We start from the raw sequence: 15835 nt of genomic DNA, 5'->3' as shown, positions 1-15835 counted from the left end.
TTCACAAACTGGTCCAGTGTGGGATCCTTCCTGCCAGGAGCCTGCTCCAGCACAGGTTTCCCATAGGGTCACAGCATTCTTACAGCATCCACCTGCTCTGGTGTGAGGCTGCTCCACAGGCTGCAGATGGATCTCTGCAGCCCTATGGACCTCCACAGGCACCAGGGGCACAGGTACTTCACCATGGTCGTTCCCATGGGCTGCAGGGAACCTCTGCTCCAGCGCCTGGAGCACCTCCTCACCTTCCTTCCCTCACCTCCATGTCTGCAGAGTGATTTGTCTCACATATTATCACTCCTCTCTTCTCTGGCTGCAATTGCTTCTGTGCCAGTTTTTCCCCTCTTCTTAAATATATTATTGTAGAATCATAGAATGGCCTGGTTTGGAAGGGACATTAAAAATCATCCACTTCAAACAACCCTGTCATGAACAGGGACATCTTCCATTAGACTGGGTTGTTTAGAGCCCCATCCAACCTGGCTTTAAACATTCCCAGGGATGGGGCATCCACAGCTTCTCTGGACAACCTGTTCCACCATCTCACCATGTTCAGACTAAAGAATTTTTTCCTAACATTTCTAACCCAAACCTCCACTCTTTCAGTTTGAAGCCATTCCCCCTTATCTTCTCACTACATGCCCTTGTAAAATGCTTCTTTCCATTTTTCTTGTAGGCTCCTTTCAGATACTGGAAGGACATAACTAGGTCACCCTAAAGCCTTCTCTTTTCCAGGCTGAGCAATTCCAATTCTCCTAGCCTTTCCTCACAGGAGAGGGGCTCCAGCCCTCTGAACAACTCAGTGGCCCTGCTCTAGATTTGCTCCATTAGATCATTGTCCTTTTTGTGCTGGGGACCCCAGAGGTGGAAGGTCTCACAAGAGTGGAGTAGAGGGACAGACTCACCTGCCTCAACCTGCTGGCCATGCTGCTTTTGATGGTGTGATTGTTGTCACAGAGATTTTATTGCCATCACTGATTGGCTCAGCCTTGGCCAGCAGTGGGTCCATCCTGGAATGGGCTGGCACTGGCTCTGTTGGACATGGGGGAAGGTTCTAGCATTGTCCCCCCAGTACCAAACCCTTGCCATGCAAACACAATACAAGGGAAGAATCCCATGGTACAAGCAGACACAATGCTCAGAGAGAGTGAACACTCCAGGACAGGAGTTAAAGATCAAACCACTGAAATGATTCAAGTACCTCGAGAAAAGTTGAGTTGCAGGCACACAAGCAACACAAAACCGAGAGCAATTGATGCCCACAGGCATCACTATCTTGCATCAAATGCAAGCCAAACTGAGGTAGCTTATTCTCCCTCACCTTCCATGAGAGAAAGGTGATCTAGCTCATGCTTATCTTGAGATCCAAGCACACACAAAATGAGTTAATACAAACCACATTGCACTCCATTTATCTCCAGGCTTGCCTTGCAGCTACTTATTGCTTTGCCTACTAGCTAGGGTGCAGTACTCAAAACCCCAACAGGGCTAACACCTAAGTATTGCCAAGCCTGAATTTCAGAGCTGCCTTCATTTGCATCCTTAAAATTCCACAAGACTTTGAAGTTCATACACTCAGAAGCACTTGAGTATGACAACACTGAGCACAGTTGTACCCACTTGTCACCACACAAGATCCAGTAACTGTATTCAGTATCTACATCTTCCTAAGTGAGGTGTCAGTCAGACAGACCCACTCAAAGTGTTTCTTATGAAGAGCAGTGGTACCTCCAACTCGGTTTCCAAATAGAGCTTGAGAAAGCAAAGCCTTGTCACATATTTACTAGTCAGAGAAGTCCTACCTTGTGGATCAGATCTGTCCTTCAAATCACACTGTCACAACTTCTGTGCTCTGGGAACACCCCAGCTATATCAACACTCTTTTAAAGCCAAAGCTGTCATTCTTTTAATGGTCAATTCTTTTTAGACAAATGCAGTCTCATTTAGCTCCAGTTTTTCAGGCCATTCAGGCATTCATTTAACCCCACCTGCCTTACCTGAAAAAACTCTTCAGTACACACAACAGCCTCCTCTTCCGCCCTTAGCCTTGCATCCTAGCAAATTCTTCCTCTCAAAGTCCTCTCCATATCTGTTTGGAATCTTTTCATTCATTCATTCACCTTTTATCTAAATGCTCTCCCAATAAATCAAGTGACTCCAAAAACCTCTCTGGACTGGCAGAGGAAAAAAAGGAGTCCTGCCTCACCCACTCCTCATGACTCCTGATCTACAAGACCTTAAGAGGAACTACATCCTATGTAGTAGTAGTTCCCTAAGCTTCTTCTACTAGCTGTCCTTGTGCAGCCTTTGACACTCTTCCCTGGTTGCACAGGACAGCAGCACAGCTGCCTTGAACACAACCTCTTCTGGTGGTTCATATCTATAACCACAGCCCTGCCACAACCCTCTTCACTCTGAGCACAGCGTGAGTGCAGGGTGACAACCATGAACACTCCTGTCAAGGTACTCCAACTAGAGACAGCTACCCATGAACAAGAGTTCAGCCACTATCCTTGATTAAGCTACAAAACCAGTGGAGTCTCCAGGAAGACTGCATCTGCTTCATAGCAAGGATATTTCAACTTCCCAAGAATTCTTCACCTCTGGTTGCAGTATGGGGCTCCAGGACCACATGCTGATTTATACCTCATGATGCCTCAGCTGAGAAACATGATTTGCTTAGAACTTTGCAACAGCAATTTGCCATCTGCTGAATTCTAAACATCTAGTCATTTGGCCTTCTGCAGTTGGCACTAAGATCATACAATCAGCTTGGTTAAATTCTGTACACAGCCATTTCCAGATCTTTTCCCATGGATTCTCCTTTAAGAGTATTCATAACAACTTATTTCCTTCAAAGGTTTCAAGACATGCTACCTACACAGTTTTAGAATTAATTTTCAAATATTCAGTTATGTTCTTGTCATTTTGTCTACACATTTCCTTTTCCTCCAGGAACATGCTGATGAGTGTTCAAACAGAAGTTTGTATTACATTCTTGCTGGCACTCTTTGAAGGTTTTTTTCTGTTTCATTTCTTTACTGGAGCTGAGATTTGCATATCATCCCTACAACTTCTCCTCCTTAATTTTAGGAAAGAGAAGTCTTCCACTCATAATTCAGCTTCTCATCCATAGAGTTCATTTTGCTTGATCCTACTCCTTCATAGACAAGCTTGGTGACCCAGGGTGTCTAAGTAGACATTTCCCCTTCACTAATGTACTTTTCTGAATGATGTTTCCATTTCCAAAAATGCTTGGTATCTGTTTAGTTCTGATTATGTCTTTTGAGTTGTACAATCTGATAACTCCTGATGATGAAATGGGGGTAGAATTTCCCTCAACACTCAGCAAACTGCCTTCAATCCCAAGCATTATTTTTTTTTCTTCACCAATTAATTCCCTCCCTTTATTAACGGGCAATTAAATGTCAAATGAATCAAATAAACTGGATGCTCCTATTGTTAGTTTAGTTGACAGCAGCCTCATATAATCTAGGCATTAACATTCTTTACTTTCACAATCAGTTTCTCCAAGTGCTGCTTCTGCCACAGGTTTTTTCTTTATGTTTCTGCCACAAAACAGCCAGCCCAGTTAGACAGCTTTTCCATTTCCAGTATGTTTCTCCCTGTCTAATCCTTGTGTTTTACCCAGACATGGCCACAGATTAAAAAAACTGTTCCCTTGAGAAGAATATTGTATCTGCAAGACAAGTATTGTGCCAGAGCACCAAATCTGATGCTCAGAAAGTTTAGGAACGCACGTTCTGCTTTGTTTCTGTGAAACAGACTTCATGAACCTTAATCTCACCCTCCATTCTCTTCCCCCATCATCACCCTCTGAAGCACTTTCACTGAGATTCTACTTGCCTCCAGCTTTGGCACAAATCCTCAGCTACAAGGGGCTACTTGCACTCAGAGTGTTCTGCTAAGCACCCCAGTGAACTTCTCAAGCAGAAACACTCAGAATCCATTGGTCATACTTGGGTTCTCCATGGGGGAAGGTACAAGGGAAGAAGGAATGTGTTTTGTTCTGTTTCCGTTCCTTGGACTGAAAAAGAAAATTAACCTGAACTTCCTGGGCAATTTTTAAATTAGTCCCAATATCTCCTAGCAAAAGTGCTCATGGCAATTGGTGTCCTCAAGGAAGCTGCTCCACTGGTTCACCTTTTAGGCAAGCAGCTAAAAGGTAATTTTCCCATCTTCTCCAGCCTCAGTGCCTTACACTTCTGACCCAACTGATAAAACCTACACTTGATGTTGCTCCTGAACAAGATGCTAGGTGAAACACTACCCTACCACTAAAGTGAAAGTTTGCTTTTCTCTCCTTTCCTACTGATGGAAAAAGTCTGTAATCTTATTAACTGCAACAGCTGTAAATAGTTGCTGTTCCAAAGCAGTCCCAAGTGGCCTGGGATGGCCCTGCCTCCTTTAAACTGTTGAGCTCCAAGAACAATCATTCTCACCCAAAGTCAGTAAAGCCTTCTGTTCCTTAGCTCAGTACATCCAAATTAAGTAGCTCCTCTAAATAAATATTTTTGTCCAGTGTTTCATGAATCTTCTTTTCAAGGCACAAATCCCTATTTCCCCTCCCCAACTGACAATGGTCTCCTCACCCACATTTTGAGATTTCCACACTCTTCTTTCCTGGATTGTGTCCTGAGTTATTCATCTTAATAGTTCCCCGGACTCATCTGGAACCTCCCTTTAAGTCACTTGCTCAGTCATCTAATCATACCCTTAATCCTTCCTGGCAAATCCAACCCCAACCAGCTACTCGAGCTGAGAGAAAGAAGGAAGCCCTGCCCTAGCAATTACATGGAACTGGTCCCATGCCCTTACAGAAATAAGGGCATGGAATTCCTAGATCCCATGTCCTGATAGTAACTGTTCCTCTGACCACCTTTTTTTGTTCTTGATGACCGCTAAGAACATGTTTTTGACTTTCTTCTTGAAGATTAGGGCTTCCTAAATTATGTCCTTCAGCCTCCTAGGTGAATATATAGTTACAATGGATTTTGGGCTTTCATGGAAGAGGTCTGAAAAGTAGTCAATGGTGGAAAGAAAAAAAGTAGTTTTTCAACAAACAAACAAGAAAAAGCATCAAGCTAATGCTGAAAATGTATTTGATAATATACTTGGGGAAAAAGTCACAGAACACTGCTAAACACTGCTAACCAAATGCAAGACTTAGAAAACCAAAACCACAAACAAATCAGATTTAGACAGCATGCTTAATGCTCAAAGAAATTTTAACATCAATTCAAAATCCATTTAGCCTCATTATATACTTGGTCTTTTGGGTTTTTTTTTGGTCTCAGAAAAGGTCAGCTGCTTTTTAAATAGCACAAAGCAGGGAAGGAAAATTATCAAATCTTTAATGTGCTAAAATAAAGCAGCACAAGACTCAGTGGGATGTTCTGGCACAGTTCTACACAAGTGTCACAGGAGTCCGAGGCAGCAGGAGAAAACACCTGCTGGCAAGACAATCTTGCTGACTACAGAGAACAGGGCTAAAGACACACAGGTGTTCAGTAAAAAAATGGAAGTGAGAAATTGAGAGAATAGGTGTAGGAGTAGTAGTGGGAATAAAATTTCTTCACATTTTGTTGTGTAATTTTGCTGTGTAGTAGTGTTTCAGTATGATTTATTGTGTAATGCTATTGCATAGCATCACTTGTTGAGCAACTTTGCTGCGTGGTATAGTTTTTTTATTTAATGATATTGAACATTAGGCAATGGTCTTGGATGCCATAATTTGTGTTTTCTGTTGAGCAACATTACTGTCATAGCTCTTAACACAAAGGTGAATTGCATGAACTCATAGCAGTGCTGAATTCACAATTTTAACATATCATAGAATGTCTTGGGTTGGAAGGGACCTTAAAGATCATTTACTTCCAACGACTCTGCCATGGTCAGACACACCTTCCACTAGAATTTCAGACCCTCATTCAACCTGGCCTTGAACAATTCCAGGGATGGGACACCCACAAGTTCTCTGGGCAACCTGTTCCTGTGCCTCATCACCCTTGGAGGAGAGATCTTTTTCTTATTATTTAAATCTACTCTCTTTCAGTCTGAAGCCATTACTTTGTCCTATCACTACCTGACCTTGTAAAAGGTCCCTCTCCATGCACCCCTTTTAAGTACTGGAAGGATGCTGTATCCTCACTCAGAGATGGCAAATGGAGACAATTATTTTTGTCTGAACAAAGAAACACGCAGAAAAGCAGCAAACCGAGCAGGTACTTTTGCAGAACTTAGGGCATTAAAAATTATTTCACTGAAGAGCCACACAGCATTGCCACCTAAGTAACACTTTCTTATCCTGAGCTACCTTGTAACTACAATGTGCCATATTACATGTTTCACCTATCCCTACCTGACTGTAAAAACTACAGCAGAACCTTGTTCCCCATACTCCTGGGTATAAATAAGAACTGTAATGTGTTTTTCATGTGACTTAGGCTCTTCCCAAAACTAGCCTTGCAGCGACCTGCTGTAATCCAAAATCTGAACAAGAAACTCTCCACAAGATAGGACTGATTACTTCATTACAATGGAGTCCTGCTTTAACAGCAGTGTTACTGAACTTAAAGCAAAAATTAAAAATTTTCCATCAGTAAATCAGTAAGACTTACACATATTTTAGGGGCAATAGCAATGTCATCCTACTACTGCTTAACATCCTCCAAAGAAGCTGAAGAAAAAAGTTTGCTGTATGTGTAGTATCACTGTTACTTACTTATTGTTACATTCTTTACATTTACTTGCTTTTTCTTCTCCCTCCCCCCCCCCATCATTTTTGCTTACAATAGACATGGTCTATTGGCAGACTTAAATAACATTTTTGAAGTTCAGGAAATATATCAGAACTTGAAGTGGGTTTTTTTTCAAATAAAACAAGTAATCTATAAGGTTATTAACTTTGTACCCACATCTATTTTTATATCCATCTGAAAATGCTATTGATTGAGTAGAGTAGCATCTCTTTCATTTGTTACCTGGCAGTCTATGAACAATTGTATGTTGCAAGAGTCAGAGAGCAAACACTGGTAGATTACAATGGAGTGCTGCTGCAAGCATTTTAATTTGCTCTCATATTCTGGCAGTTTTTAAAGACAGAAGAGAAAAATACGCATGCAGGCTCAATTTTTAAAATACAGCAAAATACAGAAGTTATGGAAAGGCAAATTGTGAAAAAAGTGAGCTCCTTGCATCTATAACATAAGATTAATTTATTATCTGACAGATGGCAGAAGGGAGGGGGGGCGGAAAAGCAAAGACTGCTGATGCAGTGAGCTTCCCGTCTGTAATGAAGGCCCCACATTCCCACCTATCACACTGCCACCAAATACATCCACAGTTACATGCACACCAGTTCTGCTCTGTGTTTCAAAATAGCAAAACCTCATCTCTGCGTGGACAACAAAAAAAAAAAAATGAAGAAAACATCCAGAGGAGTAAATGATCCTTCTGCCAGCTGCCCGTGGCTACTCACAATAGCAACTGTGAAAGCGACTCCTTTCATTTGACACGCGAGACAGAACCATTCCCGCTGACCAATAACACTCCCAGAGCTACCGGTCACCGCAGCAAGGCACCACCTCATTTGCTGTCCCAGCACTGCAAGCTGCTTTTGCACATTTCTCCGTATTCCAAGACATTTACTCTTCCTTCAGCATCTGCCACATTGCAGTCGTGGAGTGCCCATACAGGAGTGGAGCACATTGAAAACGGAAAACAGCAGGACTGACCCAAACACTCTTAATATAAAACGAAAAGCTGCTGCCCGGGCGGTAACAACCATTTCCTCATTTCTTTTGCTGAACTCCACGCGATGCCGACGCGAGGCTCCCACCTGCCGCAGAAGCCAAAGACCGCCGGAGCTCCGGCACGACTTACCGGAGGGCCTCGCTTACCTCCGACATCAGATCCCCGTATGACAACCCCAAGGCACGCCGCGGCGGCCGAGAACCGGAGGAACCACGGCCCTGGGAAGCGGATTTCGCTACGTCCACCCGCGGGCGCCCGGGGGACGCGCTCACCTTGCCGCGGATCGATGCCCCGCGCAGGCCGGGCCGCTACACCGGATTACGGCGGATAAACAAACACCGCACCGAGCGCACCCGGAGGGCCAAGGAGGGCAGGCGGGGGTGGGGGGGGTCTGCCCCCGCCGCGGCCCCATCCCGGGGATCCGGAGCGCGCTCCGCGTCTCCCGGGAGATGGAGCCATTTTGAGCCGCTGCGCATCAGTGGCAGCGGGCGGGGGGCGCCGGGCACGGCGATGGCGGGGCCGCGGCCGCCCTGGCGCGTTACCTCGGATGCTCCAGGTCCAGCGGTAGAACTCGAGGGTGTCGTTCACCACGCTGGACACCAGGCCCATGGCGCTGGGGGGCTCGGCGGCGGCGGCACCCATGGTGAGCAGCAGCAGCAGCGGCGGAGCCGGCAGACCTGTCTCGGCGCGTGCGTCCGTGCCTCTGCGCCGGGGCTGCTGCTGCTGCTGCCCCTTCTACAGCCGGGGATGTGATTTAAATCTCTATCTCTCCGTATCTCCCCTCCAGACTCCGCCTCGCTCCCGTCACCGGCTCCCGTGCCCCGCGGGCAGGGTGGAGGGCGCGGAGGCGGGGGGCGGCGCGGCGGCGGCCGCGGCTCCGCAGCTCGGTGCTCCCGGCTCGGTGCGCAGCGCCCGGCGCGGTGCGGGCGGGGGCGTCACGTGGCCGCCGTCCCGCTGCCCCCGGCGGCGCCCGCGGAGCGCGGCCCCACGGCCCGGCCCGGCCGCGCAGGCGCTCGGCGGCCCCGCCGGAGCAGGTGCGGGCGGCGCGGGGACCCGCTCCTCCTCCCTCGGAGGGCGTGCAGGGTGGCGAGGAGGCGCTTGTTATCTCAGGCTGGCTTTCATGGTCAGATAGGATTTTTTTCATTTTTTATTCTACAAGAAAGGGGGGAAATGAGTGTTTCAACCAACTCCTATTTCCTTTCTTTCTTTTATCTTTGTATAAGTTTGGATTTTTCCTCTCTCTTCTCCTCTTGCTACCCCTTGACAGACACGCCGAGGATCCGGCGTGAGCGATGCTGTGTTACCTCCGTCTGTGCGTATCGAGGCTCTTCTGCTGCTTCCAGGTGCCTTCGCTAAGGTCCCTTCTCCTCCCACTACGGATAGGACCAGGAACCGCAACGGGACCTCGCTACCTCCCTGCCCCACCACCTGGTGGCACTTCCCTGACCAGCCTTCTCCAGGTGCCACAGTTGCCCTTTGCACATCTCCCCTTATCTCCTGGACCAAGACTTCTATGGTCGCTTCATGGAGCAGAGAGATTCAGCTGCCTGGAGTATTGCTGGGTGCTTCAGGAGAGGCGTCCATTCTGCACCCCGTGTTTCAGTCCCAGCAAACCCTCTGTCTGGTGTAAAGGCACCACCTGCTCCTCACACCCTTTGCTTCTTATCTCCTTCTTGGCAGCTTGTCTGTCCCATGATCTTGCATAGTGCAGATGGCTGCATGACACCCTCGGGAGCGAGGGGCAGGAGGGGACCTGCTCCACCCAAGTTGCAAGCTCTCCTCCTAGCAGGCAGTAGATCAGATGGTGTCTGCCTCTCCCTCCTCCAGTGCAGCAGCACCTGTGTCACTTGTTGTCACTTGGTCTTGGTGAGCACAGCTCGCACTCCTCCTGCTGGGTGAGTCACCCTCGGCTTAGCTCCCGCACTGCTCTGGCTGCTGTGATCCCAGCCCTATGGACAGGAGAGGCATACTGGCCATCACTTATTACTCCACTGGAAGCAGAGTCACTGCACCAAAACCTGGTGGTTGGCAGTAGGGATCATCTACGCTGGGAAAAGGAAGAGGAGCTATGTCAACATCTGGACGCCTCGATGGAGAGGGAAGCCCAACTTACCCCAGTGCTGGCTGAAAGTTGGAGCGAAGCAAGGATGTCACATGCAGATGTATGGAGAGCTGCTGCTTCTCTCACATGAGAGCAGTCAAAATTCTACATTAATTACAGTGACTTGAACTATGCCTTATTTTGATGGTGTGGATCATGGCAGAAGGTCTGGTGAGAGCTCTGAAATGGATCTGTCACTGAGTAGGGCAAGGTGAACACCAAGCTGCTTCTCAAGTTGCCGGCAGACAGTGTAGTGTTAGCTGTGCTTCCTGTGCCTCCAGTAGGAGAAACCACTGGAGTGTGTTCTTGGACATTTAGTATCTTGATGTGTGGTTAGCGTTGTCTAAAGCACAGCTTCAGAACTTTTTCTAACATTGTCATTTAAATCAAAAGGAAACCAGGAGATTGAGTCATAATCCTCAAATTGGTATGTGGCCATTTGTGTTGGCCACAGTGAATCAACAGAACAAAGGTTTGCACTTCCCTGCCCTGTTGGGCAAGATGTGGACTTAGGAGAGTGCCACCAGCACAAAGAATGAAATCCACACTCTACCAAAGAACAAAAAAGGAACAAGACATATTAACAATATTAATACATATCTCTGTTAATAATTATTTATATTACAGCTTACATATACTTCTTTATTAGAATGCCTGTTTATTCCATGACAGTCTTTTTTGCACAACTGACACCAATAATTATTGTTTATAAAATGTTTATATCATCCAATTTACTGTTTCATCTATTTCCAATTAGGTGACTTTTCTTGATGGCAATTAAATCCTTATATTAGCCATATGATTGTACATAGATTATTTCACAGAGCCATTAAGGCTTAAGAGGAACCACAACTGAGTTGCAGAGTTTGGACAACAGGGAGATGATGAACTATCTCACCAAAGTAACTTCCTCTGTGCTTTGAGATTGCCTTAAAAAACATTCTGAAATTTACAGCTAACTATTTTTATTACTTTAACTTTCAACCTGCAATTATGTGGACGTCCTTTTAAGATTAGGTCTGTGTCTGGGCTTCCAAACAAATCTCAGCTAGTTTTCTACATTTGTGCACCCAGCAGGGTATGCTACCTTAAGAATGCTGAGACCATGTCTTCTACTCAAAGAGAGAAGAAGGAGGAAGGCATCCAAAGGCATAGTATCAAAATATCCTCCAAAGAAATCTCCAGCATGGTAGTCAGAAAATTATGATTTTTCAATATCATGAGTTGGCCAGTGTTGTCATTTTCTACTTGATACTCTACTCATTCCTAAAACCTGGACATCTCAGATAGGCAAATTTCTGTTAGGAAAAGGCAGATCTGTGGCAGCTGATCCCAGAGGAACATGAATTCCCAGCTGTGCTCCGGCCATTTGCCCAGTGCTCCAGGGTGCTTGTGCTGGCAGCACTGTGTGCTTTGGGAAGGGTGCAGAAGGTAACAGGAAGTCGTGGAATAGGTGGCTCTAGGAAGCTCTCCTCCCAGTTCCCATTCCAAATACAAACTGTATTTCTTCCAAATATTTGTGGAAAAAAACCCCAATGATGTTTCATTTCAGAGCTGTTTCAAGCCATTTTCTGCTTCTTCATGAAACAAACAAATAGCAATAGAAATGTTACAAGCTCCCAATGATCAGTGCCTTTAGTCTTGCTTGTAAAAATGCATTTATTCATTAATTTCAGTGAAGCTTATGCTATCATAATGACTGATGAATCAGCAGATGCTTCTGCACTAGTTGAAAGTATTCCCACTCAGGTTTTGCTTTAGGTAAGCAATGAAATTGCTGTGAGGGGAAAATGTAATGCAGGTATATTTGGTAATATTTATGAAGTGTAGTAGGAAGAAAGCAGTCAGAGCTTTGTATGTTGCCGCCAGTGATCCCTCCAGGCAGCTCAATAAAAGACAAAAAGAGCAGTAAAAGAACTCTGCCGTGCTACGGAGAGAATCACCACAACCAGGAACTTACCTGGTGGGAAAGCATAAAATTGCTTGAATCAACACATTTGACAGATCTAAATGTTACATGATGTGGCAAGGGACAATCTATTCACTTATCAGTAAAGAAGGGTCATAAAGTATTGCATATGATGAAGCATGACCAAATTTAAATGATGAAAACACATCTAACTTTAGAAATGTGTTTTAATTACTTGAATTATTGAATTCTCATGTCTTTTCATTTGATTCCATCAATGTCTTGGGAGGGAAAATTAATAAGTAAATTAGCACATTAATTTGCAGTGAATGGGATTTTCTTGCACAGCCTATCCAATTGATATGCTCCTTGCATTAAAACTTTCAAGTTGATATGCCTTATAAAGACTGCTAGCTGAGCCAAAAAAATCTCATTTGATCTTTGAATCAACAAGTACAGGCTCAAGTGTATTCATATGCAATAGTACAAAAGCTATCTGCCTCAACAGAGAAGCTGATTTAAGGCAGCTTTATACTATAAAAGCTTAAAAGAAGCTCATTTCATGCAACCATAATATTCTAAAATAATAACATTAAAACCAACTATGTGTCTTTCAGCACTAATTAATTTGTTTATTACGTAACATACTGTTAATTCCATAATTTGAGGTGGGGTAACTCTGCACACAGGTATTCCACAGCACAGAGAGTCTTCCATGGGATCTGCAACAGATCTGTTTTTTTGTTTTCTAAACCATCTGCTAGATGCCATCTGTCCTTTCATACATTTAACTGCATCAAAGGAATTTTTTCCAAACCAAATGTGTTGGAGTGATGCCTCAGAAAGTGTCCAGAGATGCTAATCCTCAGTGCAGGCTTTGGCCAAAATTTACCCCTGATGTAAGTTCCCACAAGGTTCCACCTTGCTGTTGTCACCAGCACTGGATTGGATCTCTCATATGCATCAACTTAATGTTTTGAACATCAGCCATTTTTACTGTGGCTCTAACAGAAATCTGAGAATTAAAGTATATTTTATGTCCTGGTTTAAATAGTCAAGGGCCAGACTGAACAGTCTCAGTGAAGTCAGTGCAGGTTTTGCTTCCAAAGGGCTCTCTATACATATTGACACTTCATCTTTCTGCAGAAAAAATTGGTGCCAAGAAGAAGATGAGGGAAGTGGTGGACAGCTTTCTCCCTAGCTGTATCAGGCTTGACTCTCAAGTAAATGTATCTGTGATTTGACTCAGGATCATTATGTTTAGAGTTTTTTCCTAAACTGTAGAACAAATCCCGCTTACTGCAGTCTGCGCAGAGACTGGAAGTGTTGGCCTGCAGTGCTGGGCTGTGTTTAGCTTAAACTGCTGCTCTTTGGTACTTGCTCAGAAGAGGAGCCCTTAGTCCAGTGTTTCCCAGCACCATTCTGGGCAATTAATTTATAATTGATTCCCGTGTGGGAAATGTCACTAACCATGAAGCTAATGTGGATATCCAGATGTGTTGTGTACCCAGCAGGTACACATACATTCAGAGCTTTACCTGGGTTTCAGCTTCTTTTCAAAAATGAGTGTTCAACAGACGTGAGGATGGCAGAAACCTGTGTATATACTGTCTCACTCTGCCTTGATGATACTTTTCTTACTTTTACACAGCTAAGATTTTTATCTGCAGTGATATCTGTCACAGCATCTATCATTTGTGAGGTGTGGCAAGCACGCTTTTGCAATGAGGGCTTTATATGTGTACATGCTGGAGAAGGACGATGCTAAACTATGGGCTGATGTTTTGAGGGCACTGTGTTGAAATGACAGCAACATGTATAGTCAGATCTGCAGCAAGTCACTAACTCCCAAATCCAGCCTTTTCCATAGGTGTGTGTCACTGCTACTGCACCCACTTCACTGGGTGTGTCAGCCTCCTGAAGGCGTGTAGCTGTTTGTAGGGATGATCTTGCACCTTTGCTTCTGCGCTAGCAATGTCCTGAAATGTAGGGCACAGTCCCCTGCAGAAGCTGCTTAGAGCAATGCAGGCAGGTGGAAGGGCGTTGGTTATGCAAGCTGGGTGCCATTGTGCTGTCTCCAGCTGTAGCTGTGTGAGCATGGGTGGTAACGATGGTGCTGCCCATACCCTTTATCTGTGTGGTGTGTGGAGGACAAAAGTGTGGTAAAGGAGTTTTATAAAGGCTGTGTCAGCCTCTGGGCCCCTGAACTGGTGTGACCTGGCTCAGGCTCCACCTTTTGCTCTGCCAGGGGGATACGCTGTGGATCTGCACGCTCTGGATGGACAAGCCTGAGTGCCAGCCCTCATTATAGGCGTGTTGTCTTATCCTCAGAAAATCATGTGAAAGTATTTGCCACAGGCTTACACATTTTATAAACAATAGGTAAGCCATATAGCCCTACTGAGGTAATCTGGCATGATTAATTTCATTTTATTAATTTCATTTTATGTATGGGGAAACCGAGCCTAGAGAAAAGCGATGCCAGTTCCAACCATTTGGAATGGAATAGAGCAGAAATTTTTGGCATGTCCCTTGAACTACCTGTGTCTTGGCCACTCCCTGGTATAAATCCATGGTTCATGGGTCTTTCCAGTGCCATATGCAGGCATGGGCATGAGCCTCAGGACACTACTTGGAAAGAACCTGAATATCCACCAGGTATTTGAAGGCAAGAAAGACACATATAAAACATAACACTTCGTACACTTGTATAGTGAAATTCTAAATTTCTTACTAAATATATGAGAGCTTTTACTCTGAGTTTTTGTGTAGTGACTACTGTAAATCTTTTAGTTGTCAGGATTTGCAGTAGAAAATTTTGTAGTAGTTTTGTGTATGTGTGTATATAACACAATAGTGTTTCAAGAGAAAAAGCAAGAGCAGATAATAGAACATATGCATATTTAATTGTTGATATCAGAAACACAGTCATTACCTTGTGAAGGGCCTTGAAATCCTCTTCTACCATGTCCTGCTCACACTCAGCCCAAGCTGTCATGCATCCATCTCTCCTGGCTGGGGATAGGCAGGGAAATCCCCAGGGAGGGCTGCTCTGCAGGCAGACTGTGTTTCCTGCTGGGATTTGCACTGCCATTACAGGGTGTTGTGGCACTGGGCTTGGTGTTAGCCTCTGAGCCATCCATTCTTAGCGCAAGCAGCAATTAATACTCAGGAAGATTTTACCAGGATTACAAAGCTCTGGTGGGAATGAAGTCACCTGTCCCCAAGGTAAGAGTCACAGCTCTATGTGGCAGATCAATGGACTCCCAAAAGGAAAGCTGACACCTTAAACTTTCATGTTTTTTAAAAGACTATTATTGCATATGAGTAGATGCACTAAATGTATCATGTGCACTAAACATTTTATCTACGTGCACATTTTATGAACTCTGCATCTACCCACAAATCTTTATTTTGCCTCAGGCCTTGTATCAAAATATTAGGTCTTATCTATGTAATGGAGCAGGATGCTTAAAACCAAAACCTGGGAAGTCTGACATTGGAAGAGAATAATATTAAAGTATGTCCAAATGACAAAGGCCAATCAGATACTGTAATACCTGCCAGAAAATCACAAGTAATGAGAGGCTGATGGACACAAAAGGATAGCTGTGTATCTGAATTATTTCAAGAGTTCATGAATCAATACTTGGAGGAGATTTGTGTAAATGAGCAGGACTCTGCTGAATTCAGTAGAGTCTTTATGGACACCTATTTTATATTGTTTACAGCAGAAACACCAAGAAAAGTATTCTGCTTGTCTTTTCATTGGGAAAGTGGCCAGTGTGAGGAAGGCCAAGGATGCTGGATTATAAGAGTACAATAAAATATTTACAGTAGTATGTTCTGAGGATCAATTTATTGATACATGCTGAAAAATTTTTCTTTTTAGATAAGCTTGTTGAATAATAAAATTTGGTTTTATTTCTGCCTAGCTGATTCTAATAACAAAAGAACCAGGATTATTTGGTCTAGACCTAGTAAGTCATAAGATCTGAAGAAGGAAAACAAAAGAGGAAAGAAGTGATATCTACTCTGACCTTAAAAGAAGA

General features: G+C 44.4%; 1 protein-coding gene across 1 annotated transcript in view; it reads right to left on the bottom strand.

Moving 5' to 3' along the window:
- ELOVL4 (ELOVL fatty acid elongase 4) overlaps positions 1-8505 on the bottom strand; it is a 36498-nt gene extending 27993 nt beyond the window's left edge. The window contains exon 1 of the mRNA XM_050971939.1: positions 8316-8505. Coding sequence (XP_050827896.1) covers positions 8316-8415 — 100 coding nt within the window. The 5' untranslated portion in view covers positions 8416-8505. The remainder of the gene's footprint in view (positions 1-8315) is intronic.
- Between the last annotated feature and the right edge of the window lie 7330 nt (positions 8506-15835).

The sequence above is a fragment of the Serinus canaria genome, chromosome 3 (genome assembly GCF_022539315.1).
Source record: "Serinus canaria isolate serCan28SL12 chromosome 3, serCan2020, whole genome shotgun sequence".
NCBI lineage: Eukaryota > Metazoa > Chordata > Aves > Passeriformes > Fringillidae > Serinus > Serinus canaria.
The sequence above is the reverse complement of the archived record's forward strand: the minus strand, read 5'-3'. Positions and strand labels throughout refer to the sequence as shown.